We start from the raw sequence: 18,576 nt of genomic DNA, 5'->3' as shown, positions 1-18,576 counted from the left end.
ACAACTGACATTTTTTTTATACTTTTATGAAATTTTCAAATATGTTTAAAATATGCACCCGGTGCAGAAACACCTTGTCTTGATTTGGCTGCCATTTATCCACATAGTTTTAATTGGATACATTCAAATTTTAACAAAGTTAAAACAATTTTTATAGGACCGGATGGTGTGCCATTCAGCCACGTAGATACGACCGGCCACTTGGTCTGACTCACTCTTTGGCCGGGCTGGGTTCGTCACGAAGCCATGTGACAGAACTCCACACTGTTTGAGAATCTCGCAGGGAGCAAGATAAGAACAGTGGCAGAGTAGCTATAGACTCTAGCTAGCTCTCCCCTCTCTCCATCCTAAAGACCGGCGGTTTCCGTTGATGCAACAAGGAGCAGAAAGTATAGAGAGAGAGAGAGCGCGAGCGGTCCAAAACAAACACAAACCGACGACTTTTGCCCTCTCCTCTCTCTTCCCGTTGCGTTCGGCACTTGGGCTTCTCTTTCTCTCTCCCCGCGGTTTGCTGCCGAGGAGTAATGGAGTTTGCAGTAGCAGTACAGCTTTCCCCTCCCCCTCATATTCCCCTCCCCACACACACACTACTACACTGCATTTTCCCCTTCCTCTCTGCTTCCACCCCACCACATCATTCCTCCTCCATCCTCCGCATCTCCATCCACACCAAGAATCGCTCTTGCCACTGGTGCCTCTTTCGGCAAGAGCAATGTCGTCCGAACGGAAGCGGAAGGGAAAAGAGGCGGCGACTGCTCCAAAGGCCCCGCCCCCGGAGCCGGTGACCGCGAAGTTCGATCTCGGGAACGGCAGGCGCCCCTTGTGCGCGCCGCTGCAGCAGAAGATTGGGGTTAGCGACTGCTCTTCTTTCTCTCTACGTTCTTTCTCAAATCCGAATGCATGAGGCGGGTTCCCTGCCACGCGTTTCTTTTCACGGTCTCGTGCAAGAAAAGCTCAGATCTTGCAAGTTTCCGTTGCCTTGTTCATAGCTACTTTTCCTCTGCTTTTTTTCTTTTTACACTCCATAAATTGATATCGAAATTACTTTTCTGTATCTATATAGGACGTCCCTATTTTGCATTTCAACCTGGCCGCGTCTGATTTTCTTGCCGAGTACATCCGCGTCATCGATCTCACTCTTACAAGGGCGGAAGCCATAGCACCAGCTACCTTACTCGGCCGTGCCATCACACCCATCGCCAATCCATGCAACCGGCCCAAACCCTATCCAAAGAACTGGGACTTTAGGGATGGGAACAGCCACTATATCATTGAGATGAGGTGCACCCAAACGAAGAATGGAAAATTTATCAAACTTTTAGATGGAATGAGAGTGCGGATACTCTTCTGTGACTACAATGGCTACCAAATTGGATTTAGCCGGTACCTCGATGGAGAGTGGAGCGTGTGGTACTATTGCAGTAATGATTTTCCTCTCCCATTCTTCCTTAGGAAAGATGCAATCAAGCTCCCTTTCGAAGGTGACTACACTAGCATGTAAGTAATTAGTACCTAACATCTGATCCTTAATCTTTCTTGCGTCTTAAGAAGTATGTTTGATTAACCATTGTTACTTACAAATAGGCCTGATATTGGAGGACAGGAGACTTTTGTTAACATTTTCCGGCGCTTTGGAAAATACCCCGAGGAAAGAAGCAGGGACTTTGAGAGAGTATTCCTTGCATCTGCGGTAGTATTTTGTGAAGTTAGGAGAATTGTTTGGATCTACTTGGAGGTGAGAAGGCGAATTCTGGATAAACAACCTCCCTACCCGCTGGATTGCAACTTGCCCGGTAGAGAGCGCACCCAAGAGATGGCTTGGACAGAGATTACTGATTGGGGCACTGATTGTAGTGATGCTTTGAAGGCTGTGAAGGATGGTGAATACATTGCAAACACTCCAGAGAATGGCTATGCAACAAAAGCTAGACCCGTAATCATGTCTTTTGGAGAGCTAATTTCACTGGACAAAGAGTCTGGCCACCTTGGTTTGTTGATGCGTGATGATAGGATATTAGCTCCCAATGGTTGTCCATTGCTTAGTAAGCTAGAGAAGAAGGGGCTCACATTAGGACCCCAAGTCGCTGACCCGGGGTTCCCTGATGATCCAACACCTCATGAAGACAGAGAAGACGGTGGGTCTCTATGAGGAGGTTTGTTTTCTTGCTAACTGAAACTAGTGATTTACTTCACAACCTCATATCCAAGATTCTGAACATGCTCCTTTTATTGTAGGACTTGCCCCTGCTAGCTGTTGCTATTGCCGCTGTTGCACAAGGAGAAGCAGAAAGTACAAGTCGGACTGCAAGCTGCAATTTCTAGGACAATGATTATGATGTTGCCTAGTGACGTGTGCTTGAGAATTGCATCACTAGTGATGCACGTGCCTGCAATGTAATGCACTCTTAATTCTCCACTGTTGTGCTTTGGAGCCACTTTTCTTCTACATGGGACAAGTCTGATGGATTTCATTCAGTCCGCTAGCTTTGCTTTAAGTGCTAACTTGAGTTGCAATTTCTATTGCTTTTCTGGACAAGGATTATGGTGCTTCCTAGCTAGTTGTTGTGTACTTGAGAATGGCATCGTTGTTCATGCGCGTGTCTACTATGTAATGCACTCTTGTTTCTCAGTTCTTGTGATTTGGAGCCCCTTTTCGTCTACACTGGATTGCTGTTGCTTGCTTCTCGCCGTAAATCCAGGTAATATGGAACTGTAGCACATACCTAGGCCGCCACGTGACATGCATTTGCAAACATGCACAGCTACATACTCTGTCGCCGTCGCGAGCCCACACGCCCATATTTCATCACCCAGCTGTAGCACTGCTCTTTTCTCAGGCGCATCTTTAGTGGGGACGTAAATCGGAAGTATCGTCTCTTTGTGTTTCTCTGGGTGGCGGGTAGCTATAGCGAGTCGACGCACTTTTTTTACCTAATTTTTTTCTTCTGCTATTCATTTAAATATAGAAAAAAACACTGCACAAACTACTACATAGTTTGAAACATGGTTCAAACATTGCAAAATAAGGAAACCTAACTAGTGTAGGTTTTGTGATCCTGGCTTTTTTACTGCGAAGAAAGAACACTTGCATGCATCAACCGCCCAAACTAGAAAATCCAACTGACGACTGAAAGCTGGTTGGCCGCTGCCTTCGTCGGGGTCGTCGTTGTGGTAGTGCCTATGGTAGGATGAGTCGTCGAACCCGGTGACGGTCATGTGTCATCGCCGGTCATGGCGGCAGAGTAGCAGGCATCCGACCTCCAGGCTGTGGCCGCGGGCGATCTTCTCGAAGCCGGCGTTGAGGTACATCTTGCCTTCCCCATCAAATAGCACCTCGACGCGTCACCGACACTCGCCACAAGCGTCTTCCCGCAGGTTGATGAAGGCCGGCTCCCAACCGGCGAGAAACTCCGCGAACTTATCGGGGGTTTCTTTCGGCCGAGGGGGTCCTCGGTGATGTGGACGACGGACTCAAAGTGCATGGCGAACGGGCACTCCCACTCCGGAGGAAGGGAGAGCATGCAGGCGATAGCGAGCGTGCAGATCGAGCACGGCCGCCCCTGCCCCGGCCCCGGCGGCCGCGTCCTCAACCCCTATGGCCCGCCATGGCACGCTGGGGAGAAGGTCGATGATGACGCTAGGGTTGGGGTTGGGTCTGTGTGAGGAGGGGATGCGGCGCACCCTGTTTACATACGCCAGAGGCAGCCGATGGACGTGGTACGCTTGGCAACAACATTTATTTCATTAGCAGAGGTGGGCGAGGGCCGTTTGGCAGGCAAGCTATCGCCATTAACGTGGCGCAGACTGCCGAAGCGATGCCTCCTCGCCAGTACTATCGAGGCGCTGAGAAGACGCATCGAGCTAGGTCACTGCGAGGGGGACCCGTGGGAGAAGTGAGCGGTTACTCGACATGTCCGCCAAGACGCATCGGGGGCGCATATTTGAGCCGCGGATGCATCTCGGTTGACAGCCCGTTCACAATGCGTTGGGCCTCTAGGCCTGTGTGCAAGCGCATTTTCGACCGCTCGCAACGGTCGCTTCAAATCTGTTTGCATCGTCCCGTTAGAGATAGTCCAAGTATGGCTTGGTCCATGTTGGAGTGATTACCATCACTTCTCTAGCTGGGGACACTGCCATGTCTGGCTTTTCCGGGTTAGCTCCCTTCGCCGAGGGTATCCTCAAATGCTCCAAGAAAATTCCGGGTGGAATTGGCTTCCCGCCGGATCCGAGCTTGATAGCATATCTGCCGCTGTGTTGTCTTCTCTTCTGACGTACTTGACTTCGTATCTGAGGAAGCATTTGGATATCTCGTCAACTTCATCTCTGTAGGCCGCCATGACAGAATGCCTGACGTTCTAGGTTCCGGCTACTTGTTGTGCCACCAAGTCGGGGTTTCTACAGCATATGATGTGCTTGATTCTAATTTCCTTTGCGATGCGTAGTCCATCTAGTAGAGCCTCGTATTCCGCAATGTTGTTGTTGGTTTCGAAGTGGATCTTTAGAACGTACTTCAGTTCCTCTCTGGTTGGTGACTTCAGGGTAACGCCAACCCCCGAGCCTTGATGCTGCTTGGATCCGTCAAAGTGCATGATCCAAGGTTCTGGTTCTGGCACGGGTGCGTCGTCTGGTACTTCAGTTCAATCGGCGAGAAAATCCGCCAGCACTTGTGACTTTATTGCATCTCTGGATTTATAAGTTATGTCGAAGGAAATTGGCCAAAAAAGCATCAAAGTCCGCTTGCGTAAGATGCGGAAAGGAAGAGTGGACCTCTTCGAAACCTTTGCCTTCAGCAATCAATTTCCTCACCATGTACTTATAGCTGCTTAGGTGTTTGGTGAACTTCGGGAGGGCTTGTGAGTTCACAATGTTTTGGGTTTCATGAGTGGAGGAGAAGTCGCCTAGGAACTTGTATCGTGAGTGCAACCTCGCAATGAGCTGGACTCGCAAATGCGAATTGTTATCGGCTCGGAGGTCCGTCTCGTTGAGATTGACGACCTCTCGGAGGATTGCTGCCAGTTGGTTGCCGTACCCCTTGGCAACATCCTTAGGCTCCACCGGCAAACCACTAGCAGGGTCCACCTCTGTGACTGTGTCTCTGCCGGTGGCGACCGTGTTTGAGCGCCTTGCCTTCCGCGTCCGCTTGGAGCCACTTTTCCCGGTGCCACTACTCCCAGCGGCGCCGCTTGGCTCGTCGCCACTTGTCTCGCCGCCACCCCCGGCGGCGCCGTTTGGCTCGTCGCCACATGTCTCGCCGCCACCCCCGGCGGCGCCGGTTGTCTCGTCGTCGCTTGGCTCGTCATCACCACTACCCCCAGCGACATCCTCCATCTCATGGTCCTCGTCGCCACTACCCCCAGTGGCCGCGGCATCCTCCTCCGACCTAAAGAAGAACTTATTGTAGTGCGCCTCTAACTATTCTTGAGATGACATGGTGGCTTGAACTAATAGAAGATGAAAGAGTTAGAATTCATGGAAAAATTCGGCATGACCTTTGCTAAAAATTGGTCATGCGGAGTGCTAGAATTGCCAGAACGGAAGTGAATCAAAATTCCGGCACTCAATAGCAACTCAATCCCTGCAAACATATATATATATATACAATTCATGAAAAGGTCTCAGACAGTACATACATCAAGCATTTCCAACGGTAAGCCAACATCCACTTGTCTGATGCAATTTTTTTCATTTACACCAGGTACATGTCAACCAGCAACAGCTTAGCATTACTGCTAGCATTTTACAGCACATCACAACAGCTTAGCATTACAACATCACATCATTTTCATTTTCATTTGCAACAACTTAGCATTACAGCAGCTTAGCATTACATCATTACAAATATAACCAGAGACAACATTTTGCAACACCACTTTATCAACTAAACCACAGAACCAATTTTAAACCAGTAGCTAAACCAGTAGTGGCTTTTCATTTTCATTTTCCAGAGAACTAAATCATTTTAATCATTTCCAAACAAGTGCTTAAACATCAAACAATGTAGTAGCATAGCAGTAGCATTTTCATTTATAGCAGCAGTAGCATAGCACATCATATATAGCAGCAGTAGCAACTACTGCATTTTGCATTTCATATAAACCAAGCTACTTCATGCATTTCTTTTTCTTTTTCAAATCAGAGAACAAATTCATTTTCATTATGCATTTCATTTTCATTTTCATTTAATGAAGAACTAACATACTGCCTAGTGCCTAGTTCTTCTCCAAGTAGCATTTCATTTTCTTTTTTCAAACCAGAGAACAAATTCAAACCAGAGAAATAGCATTTTTAGGATTTTTTCAACTAACAAATTCAAACCAGAGAACAATTTTTTTCAACTAAACCTACTAATACTGCTACTGCTAGAATTTTTCATTTAGTTATATTTTAGCATTTAAGTAAATCAACTAAATGAAACCTACTGCTAGCATTCAAAAATTTATGTATAACTTATAATGAAAAATTGGAACCTACTGCTAGCATTTGAACCTACTGCTAGCATTCAAAAAATGCCTCCTCTTGCTTCATCCTTGCATGTTCTGTCCTTGTAAAAGAATTTAATTACTAATCTATATGAACAAAAGTTTGTCAAACAATATCTGTTAGTCAATCTCATATCTTATTCTTCCATACTGTATATATGTATGATCCGAAGGGGAATTGATTTTGGCAATACTGAAAAACAAGAACATTGGAGCTGCAACTATCTTGGAACCGATGGCAACGAGCAATTGGCGAGCAAGCAGAGGAGGCGCGCAAGAACTAAACCCTAATAGCAATTTCGGCGAACTGCAGAGAGAGGGGAAGGGAGAGGGTAAGGAAGAGAGGGAGGGACAGAGGAAGGAAGAGGGGGAGGGGAGGGGAAGGTGGAGGAGGTCCTGGCAGCGTCGAGGAAGGAAGAGGGGAAGGGAGAGGGGCGGTTCTTACCAACGATGGCGACGGTGGCCGGCACGCGCGCGACGCCCATCTCCTCCTCCACGGCGAAGGTGGTGATGCATGTTCGATCCTCCTCTCCGAGGCAACGGTGTGGCGACGCCTGCTCCTCCTCCTCTCGGTGGCTCGGGGGCGGCGGTGGCGTGACGGCGGCTGTGCGGTTAGAGCTAGCTAGGGTTGTGATGTGGTTTGGGGAAGATGGGTTCGGCCGAAACGACTAAGTCATATGACTAGACTTAGCGCCGGCGCACTAGGGCTTTGGTGCGCCGGGGACAAGCTTACTCCCGGCGCACCAAAGCCCTGGTGCGCCGGCAGTAAGTCTAGTCATGCTATATCTGGGACTTATCCCAATTCATAGATAGCTAGGCCCTGGTTCTTTTTTCTTTCCTTTTTATTTTCTTTTTCTTTATTTTATGTTTCTTTATTCATATATGTGAGTTATACATACATGAGTGTTATACATACATACAATGAATACATGAGTGTTATATGTGAGTTATAGGAAAACAAAGCAAATATGCATGAGTGTTATTATGCAAAAACAAAAAGATATGTGAGTTATACATACATAAAATGTTGACCAACACACAATATTAGTTATACATAAAATGTTGACAAACACCATATGAGTTATGTATTACACAAAATATGAGTTATACATTGCAAAAAAGTTTTACATCATCGATCGAGAAGAGTGTTTCACTTTCTTCTTGCTTTTCTTGCTCGTCGTTGAATAATTTAGCCCCGTGTCTGACTTCTTTTTTTGAAGGGTCGACCTGACCTCGGTAGCGTAGTCCTGCTTCTTCTTGTGGTGTATGTTGTGTCTTCGTCCTCGGATTCTTCCATCATTGGGTCTCCAACCTGTCCTTCGAAGTATTCCTCATTGGCGACTCCATCCATTCCGACAATGGTCCTCTTGCCTCTCCTCACGATAACCCGGCTAGGCCTGGATGGGTCGGTTATGAAGAAACATTGGTTCACGTGTTTAGCCAATACCCATGGCTCATTTTGCGCGGTGGCGTTCGTGGACTTTGATTTGTAGGCTTCGGGTAGAAACATGGTGGTGAAATACCGGTCTTCTTTTGTGACGCTCTTAGCCCATCTGATACGGAACATCGGCACTTTCTCCCCAGCGTAGCTAAGCTCCCAGGTTTCCTCGATCCTTCCGTAATATCTAGTCTTTACGTCACCCGTATAGGAATCCATCGTTACCCCTGAGTTCTGGTAAACGTTGTTCTTCTCTTTTTCTTCCGTGTAGAATGTGTACACGTTGATATCGTACGCTTGGTAAGTCATGATGTTGTGTGCGGGGCCATGTGACAAGGCCAATACTAGTTTATCCTCGTCACAATCCATTGGTGGGGGATTAGCATCAATGTGCTATTTGAACCAGCGCGCGAAAGAGGAGTTGTGCTCTCTGAATATTTCTGCTTCCGTCATCGGCTTGCCACTGTTCTCTATCATGGTTTTGTGCTCTTTCAACCAAGGATCGATCAAGTCAATGTGTTGTAGCGCTACTAAGTTGTCCCTATCAAAGTCAGAAGTCCGACCAGACATGTGCACGTGCTGTTCCTTCCTTCCATTTTTGTGGCCTACTCCCTCGAACCTGCGGAGGTGCTTGTTTTGAGACAAACCAAAAGGGTCCTCGATGTCTAGATAATTCATGCAGAAAGAGATGCACTCTTCGGTGAGCCAGCCCTGGACGATGCTTCCATCCGGATGGGACCTATTATGAACGTATCCTTTAATGACCCCATTCATTCTTTCAAATGGCATCATATTGTGTAGGAATGCCGGCCCTAGATTGGTGATATCATCCATGATATGGACCAATAGATGGACCATCACGTCAAAGAATGCAGGCGGGAAGTACATCTCAAGCTCACATAGGATCACCACGATGAGCTTTGCTTCCTTGCGGTTCGCGTAGAACTGTTGCAGCCGGAGGGCGAGTGGGAAGTACCACACAACTTTCTTCTTCCCTTCCTTGTACCGTTTAGCGTCACACAATGGACATTTGGTCTTGTCCATGTGCTCCTTGCGATAAATGATACAGTCGTTGATACGGGCGTGATATTTTTCGTGGGGTAAGTCGAGAGGGCACGTGATTCTTGTCGTCGTGGTGAACAGACAGATGCCATGGGATGGCTTAAGTTGGGGCCGAATGTGCGCTAGAGGATTCGGGGGAGGGTTTTGGCTATATGGGATGAACTCTGGGTGGAATACCGGATGCTTTCTTGATGAACTTGGCCTTGGCCAGAGGTTGAAGAAGAAGAACATAAGAACTATCTCAGCTTTGGATCTCTCTATTCCATGATCGAACAAGGTTACAGGTTCTCAGCTCTTAGCTAGGTATGACGTACGTACCTACGACAGGGTGTGTCCCTCTCCTTATATAGGGGAGAGGGTGGCTTACAGGGGAAGAAACCCTAGGAAACCCTAATGGCATCTTTGACTAGACAAACTACTTTACAAAGCCTCTTTGGCAGCTGATGACACCGGTAAACCTTTAATCAGGCACGGTGACATCCTCTGGTACCTTTTACGTCATCTTCTGCTTTGGCCTCAGAGCTTCGATTAAAGCTGAAGTGCTTCGCTCATCCTTGTCCTCTAGCTCTTGAGAGAATCTTTGACCAGCTTGCCGACGTGCTACAGTTTAGCTTGTACCGGTAGTCCGGTACGTTCTTAGCCTATTCCGGTATAATCCTCCTAGGATACCGGTATAGATTCACTTAGCCTCGAGCTCAACTCCTTTGTCCGGAATAACCTTTAAACCGGTACCTCCTTAGCCTAAACGAGGCAAGTTCGGCATGCCTTTGGCATACCGGGGGATCCTATCCGATGGACCATGCCAGGTTCTCATCACTCAACATACCGGTTTAAACCTTCTGGCAACCAGTTCAAAACCTTCCGGCGTTTCTGCCAAACCCATCTCAACATACCGATCTTTTCCGGTACCTTTGTCATTAAACTCTCCTCGGCGAAGTCGAGAATATCTCGGAAATAGTGCATGTCAGAGACATGCGACTGTTTCTGACGCCACAGCGTCAGGGGTCACTTCCCTTCGGCTTCCGCTCTTGCATTTAATGTGCCGCACCGGATCCTCGCTGCCGTTCCGGATCCGTGCGGCCTCCCTGTGGCATCTCATTTTTCACGCGTGTATCCCCGCGCCACGTGGCGACCCACGAGGCGAAGCGCCGCGGCCTAGCGGTTTGTGGCCCACGAACTCCTCCTCTATTTAAGAGCGCGGTGGTTCCACATCTTCGTCTTCCCTGCATTCGCCAAGTTCCAGAGCACTCAGAGCCTCTGCCCTTTGCGCTCCCTTCGCCGCCGCTCGCCGCCGAAGCTCCATTCTCCGACAAACTCTCGGAGAAGCTCTGCAGGACCCTGGCCCGCAGAGATTCACCGAAGGACTCCACCTCTCCTGCTCCGAGCGCCTCACGGCACTCTCTTCCTCTTCTCCTTCGTCCGCCGCCCGCTGGAGCTAGGTCACCGGGCCCCGGCGGACCGCGATCTTCGTCTTCGCCGCCGCTCTCAGGTCAGCCTCGTAGCCACTGCACTCCTTTTCCTTTGTCTCCTTGTTCCTGGGCCGGTAGTTTATTTACTCTTCCTTTTCTGTCGCTTTTTCTCTTACTCGTAGATCTTCGCGAGAGGCTAGGTTCGGGGAAAAGTGTTTCTAGGTAGATCTTGGAACTTAGCCGAGAAATGTCTTCCGAGGAGTACTTAACGGAATCACCCGCTAGCAGCCACCGTACCGAGAGTCCCACGGTTTCTTCCAGTGGGGAAACTTCGGTGGACCGGATCACCGACGAGCTCGAGGCGGAGCTCGCCCAAAGCGAAGCAGGTACAGGTAGCTCCGCTCAAGCTACCGGTAACCAAGGAGAAGCCGGCAGCTCAAGCCAGGGCGCCGGCATAGATCTGGACTCATACACACGCGGGGCCTGGATGGGCTCCGACGTGACACAAGCCGAAATCGACTGGCTTTACCGCTCCCGGAGAATTCCGGAAGAGGTCTGGTGCTGCATCCCCGGCAAGGAGCGCCAGCCCGAGCCCCAGTCGGGTGAGTACGTGGTCTTCGCCGCTCATTTTGAGCGCGGCTTTGGCCTTCTTCCTTAACTTCTACGAGCTCCAGCCCCACCATCTTCCGGGCAACTCGATCTTTTACCTTTCTTCCTTCACTTCTTTCATGGAGGGATACACCGGTATCACTCCTTCTGTTGATAACTTCTCTTACTTTTACTATCTCCGGAAGAATTCTATCCAAGATAGAAAACTCCCACAGCCCAAACCTTTTGTCCGGTGCGGGGGTTGCATCTTGTCTCCCTGTCCCGGGAGCAACTTTTACAAACTCTCCGGTCTGGACTCTGTCCGGACCTGGCAGAGAACTTTCTTTTACGTCCGGAACGGCGGCCCCGAAGATTTCATCAATCTCCCGGCATATGTTCCCGGGCCGCCCTCCATGAAGAACTGGCTCCATTACCCTAAGGATGACAAGGAGTCCATCCGGGTGGCCGGTTTCATCGACACCAATAAGGAGGAGACCAACCTCTGCGCGGAAGATCTGGTCCGGGCTTTTCTCGCACGCCGGGTGCTGCCCCTTCAGCGGCGTGCCCACAAGATCAGCCAAATGTCGGGCCCAATGGACCCGACAAGGATCAAAACTCACCGGTTGAGCTCCACTGACTTGGTCCTTAAGGCCAAGCAGATTTTCCAAAACCCGCTGAGTCCCAGCGGGAAGTATGGGCTGGCCCCTTACAGCCGTAGCAATTCTCCTCCGCGGCGAGTAAGACTTCGGGATCTTCGGAAAGCTTTTACCGGTATAACTACGAGTATTTTGTTCTAACATGATCTTTTTGTATCTCCGAACTTCCGCCGGATCGCCAAGGAGGAGCCGGCCTCTTTCACTCCCGACCGGATTTTCCAGGACGATTGTGACACCGACCCCTACGTCAAGGGCAAACACAAGATGGGACCGACGCACACCGAGCACCCCGGTAACTTTTCAACCATTGATTCCAGTTCTGATGATGAGGTCACTATCCTTGAGGTATTTTACTCATCCGTTTCCTTTTACATTGTCTCTCTGTAGATCTCCGCTCAGCCCGCGCTAACCCCCAGGTAGTGGAGCGCACTGTCCCGCTGCAGGCCGAGGTTGGCCAGGAGTTCCTGGACAACTTAGCCTCTCGGGGCCAGAAGAACAAAGCCCCAGCCCCCGAAGCCGGCTCCAGCGAGGCTCCACCCGCCGAGCGCTCCCGGAAGGACGGCGGCAAACCCTACACCAAGAAGCGCTACCGGAGTCAAATTCCGGTCGCTACCGGGTAAGCTTCCGGTTTTTCTTTCTTCGTTTTTCTCGTGACTCTTTGTCCGGTTGCCTTTTTCTAATTTTCTCTACTTTTCCTTTTTCTCTCTCTGACCTGCGCTTAGCCTCACCAGGAGCGCCACCGGCATGAGGCCGGAAACCTCCGAGGACGCTGCCAGAGCCTCTCCTCCCCCTCAAGCAAGTCCGGTACCATCTGGTGCCGGCAAATCTTCTGCCTCCCCTCGGGGAGGCAACACAAGTGCGGGGCGCGCGGCCCCTGAACCTCCTCATCACCGCGTAGAGGAGGATTCATCTTCCCCTCCTGAAGCTAAAGACACCGGCACCAGCAACATCGGCGCCGGCACCGAAGAACCTGAGCGGGCGGAACCTCCGGTTCCCCCGACTCCCAAGAAGAAGAAGAAGGCATCTGCCTCCCCCTCCAGGACCATGCCGGAAGCTTCCGCGCCGGCAACATCCTCTCCGGCTAAGGAGACGCCGGAGGCTCCCGCGCCAACTCCTCCGGCAGCTCTTTCCGGCAAACCAGCTGGCGGCAAGCCATCCAAACCGGAAGGCGCCAAGCTTACCGCCCAGCAACTTGCTGCGGTGGTCACGGCGGCAACTTCTCCTTCCTCCGGCTCGCAGACGCTAGTGCTGTACGCCGGCCGCGCCGCCGTTGTGGCCAGTGAGAAGGCCTCAGCTCAGCTGGGCCGGATCACTGAGCTCAACCGCGGCGAGGTCAACCTGGGGCCTCTGCTTGAGTACGCTTAGAAGTGGAATCAGGCAGATTTGTCTCCGGCGACCCGCGGCCTTGGGAAGGATAAGCTTCCGGTGATCGACCCTTTCGGCCCGCCGAGCACCGTGCAGCACCTCAGCCGGCTCAGGCGCGCAGTCAAGGAGTTTGACACCGCGTGGCACGATGCCAGCGGCAACGTGGTGGTAAGTTGCACAAACCTCAAAGTTCTTTAAATTCATGCCGTTTTTCAATCTTCCAGCTTATATGTATATCCTCCCAGTCCCCGAGTTTCAGGTTGAGTACGTAGTGCTTAGCGCGAAACTTCCTTAGAAACACAAAAAACCGGCATAGCCAGTCTCCGAGTTTTGGGTTGAGAACGCAGTTCTTAGCGCGAAACTTTCTTAGAAACACAAAAAACCGGCATAGCCAGTCCCCGAGTTTCGGGTTGAGAACGCAGTTGTTAGCGCGAAACTTTGCTTGAAACAAAACGCCAGCATAGCCAGTCCCCGAGTTTCGGGTTGAGAACGCAGTTGTTAGCGCGAAACTTTGCTTGAAACAAAACACCGGCATAGCCAGTCCCCGAGTTTCGGTTTGAGAACGCAGTTGTTAGCGCTAAACTTTGCTTGAAACAAAACGCCGGCATAGCCTTACCGGAATCTTTTAACTTGAACAGGGCACCTTGGACACCCGGAAGCAACTCTTTGAGGAGCTTCTGTGGGAGCACCGGTACCTCTCCGAGGCCCACAGCAAATGCCAAGGTTAGCTTCTCCGCCTCCGGCTTCTTTTTTACCGGCTGCTTCTTTCAATATATACTCACAACTTCTTTGCACAGCTGCCCTTCCAGAAGCTTCCTTTGAGGACCTCACCGCCCAGCTTTCTGCGCTCAAAGGTACCATTCCGTTGTTCGTTTGCCTTGCCTTTCTTGAATCTACCGGTTTCTTTTTATTAATCACTTGTTCTTCGGGATTATAGCTGAAAAGGAGCAGCTCGCCCTCGAGCATCGCAAAGCCCTGGACGCACAGGAGAGCCTCTCCGCTGGGCTAAAGGATCAGCTTATGCGGGCTGAACTCCGGCACTCGCGGGAGCTGAAGGAGGCGCAGGCTGCTGCGGAGGCCAAACTGGATGAGTCTCTGAAGGACTTATCCAACGCTAGCACGCAACTGTGGAAGGAGTGATGTCTACGGGAGCTTCTATTCTTGTAGACAGTGTTGGGCCTTGATGTCTACGTTCCCCCTCCTTTCCTGTAGACAGTGTTGGGCCTCCAAGAGCAGAGGTTTGTAGAACAGCAGCAAGTTTTCCCTTAAGTGGATCACCCAAGGTTTATCGAACTCAGGGAGGAAGAGGTCAAAGATATCCCTCTCAGGCAACCCTGCAACCACAAAGCAAGAAGTCTCTTGTGTCCCCAACACACCTAATAGGTGCACTAGTTCGGCGAAGAGATAGTGAAATACAGGTGGTATAAATAAGTATGAGCAGTAGCAACGGTGCCAGAAAATAGCTTGCTGGCGTGTAGTTGATGGTGGTGGTATTGCAGCAGTAGTAACACAAGAAACAAGAAACAAGCAGTAGTAACGCAGCAGTAGTAAACAAGTAGCGATAGCAGTATTTAAGAACAAGGCCTAGGGATTACACTTTCACTAGTGGACACTCTCAACATTGATCACATAATAGAATAGATAAATGCATACTCTACACTTTTGTTGGATGATGAACGCATTGCGTAGGATTACACGAACCCTCAATGCCGGAGTTAACAAGCTCCACAATTTGTTCATATTTAGTAACCTTATAGTGTAAGATAGATCAAAAGACTAAACCAAGTACTAACATAGCATGCACACTATCGCCTTCATGCATATGTAGGAGGAATAGATCACATCAATACCATCATAGTAATAATTAACTCCACAATCTACAAGAGATCATGATCATAGCCTATGACAAGAACCACACGGTGCACACAGTAATCACCTTTACACACGTGCAGGAGGAATAGAACTACTTTAATAACATCACTAGAGTAGCACATAGATAAATTGTGATACAAAACTCATATGAATCTCAATCATGTAAAGCAGCTCATGAGATTATTGTATTGAGGTACATGGGAGAGAGATGAACCACATAGCTACAGCGAAGCCATCAGACTCCTGGGTGAATTACTCACTCCTCATCATGGGGGCAGCGATGGCGGTGAAGATGGCGGTGAAGACGGCGGTGGAGATGGCTCCGGGGCAATTCCCCGTCCGGCAGGGTGCCGGAACAGAGAGTTCTGTCCCCGAATTGAGTTTCGCGATGATGGCGGCGCCCCCGGAGTCTTTCTCGGAGTTTCGTCAATTGGTGTCGAGGTTTTAGGTCACGACGACTTAAATAGGCGAAGAATCGGAGTCGGAGGGGGCCCGGGCTGGCCACACCATAGGGGCGCGCCCCCTTGGGCCGCGCCACCCTAGGGTGTGGGGCCCCGGCACTCCTCCGACTCTCCTTCGGTGTTCGAGCCTTCCGGGAAAAATAGGAGGTTTGGCGTTGATTTCGTCCAATTCCGAGAATATTGCCCGAACAGCCTTTCTGGAACCAAAAACAGCAGAAACAAAGAATCGGCCTCTCGGCATCTCGTCAATAGGTTAGTTCCGGAAAACGCATAAAAATGATATAAAGTGTGAACAAAACATGTTGGTATTGTCATAAAACAAGCATGGAACATCGGAAATTATAGATACGTTGGAGACGTATCAGCATCCCCAAGCTTAGTTCCTACTCGTCCTCGAGTAGGTAAACGATAAAAGATAATTTCTGAGGTGACATGCTACCAACATAATCTTAATCATACCATTGTAAAGCATATGAGATGAATGCAGCGATTCGAAACAATGTAAATGCAATGAGTAAACAATTGAATCATATAGCAAAGACTTTTCATGAATAGTACTTTCGAGACAAGCATCAACAAGTCTTGCATAAGAGTTACTCATAAAGCAATAAATTCTTAGTAAAGGTATTGAAGCAACACAATGGAAGATTAAGTTTCAGCGGTTGCTTTCAACTTGTAACATGTATATCTCATAGATAGTTGTCAATGCAGAGCAATATAACAAATGCAATAAGCAAGTATGTAAGAATCAATGCACAGTTCACACAAATGTTTGCTTCTTGAGGTGGAGAGAAATAGGTGAACTGACTCAACAATAAAAGTAAAAGAATGGTCCTTCAAAGAGGAAAGCATCGATTGCTATATTTGTGCTAGAGCTTTGGTTTTGAAAACATATAGAGAGCATAAAAAGTAAAGTTTTGAGAGGTGTTTGTTGTTGTCAACGAATGGTAATGGGTACACTAACTACCTCGCCAACCGGACTTCCAAGAGCGGCTCCCATGAATTATTTTATTTTTGGATGGCACTCCTTCCAACCTTTCTTTCACAAACCATGGCTAACCGAATCCTCGGGTGCCTGCCAACAATCTCATACCATGAAGGAGTGCCTTTTATTTTAGTTTTATTATGATGACACTCCTCCCAACCTTTGCTTACACAAGCCATGGCTAACCGAATCCTTCGGGTGCCGTCCAACAATCACATACCATGGAGGAGTGTCTATTTTTGTTAATTAATTTGGGACTGGGAATCCCATTGCCAGCTCTTTTTGCAAAATTATTGGATAAGCGGATGTGCCACTAGTCCATATGAGAGTCCGTCAAAAGTAAATGACAAGGTTGAAAGCTAAACACCACATACTTCCTCATGAGCTATAAAACATTGACACAAATCAGAGGTGATAAATTTTGAATTGTTTAAAGGTAGCACTCAAGCAATTTACTTTGGAATGGCAGGAAATACCACATAGTAGGTAGGTATGGTGGACACAAATGGCATAGTGTTGTTTGGCTCAGGATTTGGATGCATGAGAAGTATTCCCTCTCGATACAAGGTTTAGGCTAGCAAGGTTGTTTGAAGCAAACACAAGCACGAACTAGTACAGCAAAACTCACATAAAAGACATATTACAAGCATTATAAAACTATACATCGTCTTCCTTGTTGTTCAAACATCTTACTAGAAAATATCTAGACTCTAGAGAAACCACTCATGCAAACCAAATTTTAACAAGCTATATGTATTTCTTCACTAATAAGTGTAAGGTATATGATGCAAGAGCTTAAACATGAGCACAACAATTGCCAAGTATCACATTACCCAAGACATTATAGCAATTACTCCATGTAGCATTTTCCAATTCCAACCATATAACAATTTAACGAAGAGGAAACTTCGCCATGAATATCATGAGCTAAGAACACATGTGTTCATATGCAACAGCGGAGCGTGTCTCTCTCCCACACGAGCATGATGTAATCCAATTTATTCAAACAAAAACAAAAACAAAAGCACACAGACGCTCCAAGTAAAGCACATAAGATGTGACCGAATAAAAATATAGTTTCAAGAGAAGGAACCTGATAATTTATCGATGAAGAAGGGGATGCGTTGGGCATCCCCAAGCTTAGACGCTTGAGTCTTCTTGATATATGCAGGGGTGAACCACCGGGGCATCCCCAAGCTTAGAGCTTTCACTCTTCTTGATCATAGTATATCATCCTCCTCTCTTGACCCTTGAAAACTTCCTTCACACCAAACTTCTCATAAACTTCATTAGAGGGGTTAGTACATAATCAAAAACTCACATGTTCAGAGGTGACACAATCATTCTTAACACTTCTGGACATTGCTCAAAGCTACTGGAGTTTAATGGAACGAAGAAATCCATCCCACATAGCAAAAGAGGCAATGCGAAATAAAAGGCAGAATCTGTCAAAACAGAACAGTCCGTAAAGACGAATTTCTAATAAATACTTCCGTTGCTCAGATCAGAAAACTCAAAACTAATGAAAGTTGCGTACATATCTGAGGAACACGCACGTAAATTGGCATATTTTTCTGATTTTTCTACAGAGAGAAAATCTCAGATTCGTGACAGATAGAAATCTGTTTCTGTGCAGAAATCCAAATCTAGTATCAACCTTCGATTAGAGGCTTCACTTGGCACAACAAAACACAAAACTAAGATAAGGAGAGGTTGCTACAGTAGTAAACAACTTCCAAGACACAAATATAAAACAAAGTACTGTAGCAAAATAATACATGGGTTATCTCCCAAGAAGTTCTTTCTTTATAGCCATTAAGATGGGCTCAGCAGTTTTAATAATCCATTCGCGGGAAATAGTATTTGAAGCAAAAGAGAGCTTCAAGAGGCAAATTCAAAACAAATTTAAGTCTAACATGCTTCCTATGAAGAGGAATCTTGTACACAAATGAATTCATGAAGAACAAAGTGACAAGCATAAGAGGATAAAACACGAGTAACTTCAAGATTCTCAACATAAAGAGGGGAAACTTAATATTATTAAGATGCATATAACCATATTTCCCTCTCTCATAATAACTTTCAGTAGCATCATTGATGAAATCCACAATATACCCATCACTTAAAACATTCTTATCATGGTTCATATGCATAGAAGTATCATTAAATTTGGCATAAGAAGAGTTATTCTCATTAATAGTAATTGGAGCAAGATTATTATCAAGAATTTGAACATGGTAAACAAGTTGCCTATTAAGGGG

General features: G+C 47.9%; 1 protein-coding gene across 1 annotated transcript; it reads left to right on the top strand.

Annotated features, from left to right (window-relative positions):
• The first annotated feature begins 575 nt into the window (after nucleotides 1-575).
• On the top strand, nucleotides 576-2,620 carry LOC127340493 (uncharacterized). Its single transcript, XM_051366236.2, has 4 exons — nucleotides 576-850; nucleotides 1,064-1,497; nucleotides 1,585-2,153; nucleotides 2,236-2,620. Exons 1-3 carry the CDS (start codon nucleotides 713-715, stop codon nucleotides 2,147-2,149), a joined length of 1,137 nt encoding a protein of 378 aa, XP_051222196.2. The 5' UTR covers nucleotides 576-712; the 3' UTR covers nucleotides 2,150-2,153; nucleotides 2,236-2,620.
• The last annotated feature ends 15,956 nt before the right edge of the window (nucleotides 2,621-18,576 follow it).

The sequence above is a fragment of the Lolium perenne genome, chromosome 3 (assembly GCF_019359855.2).
Source record: "Lolium perenne isolate Kyuss_39 chromosome 3, Kyuss_2.0, whole genome shotgun sequence".
Lineage (NCBI taxonomy): Eukaryota > Viridiplantae > Streptophyta > Magnoliopsida > Poales > Poaceae > Lolium > Lolium perenne.
Note: the sequence above shows the minus strand (reverse complement) of the source record. Positions and strands in the feature narration are given on the sequence as shown.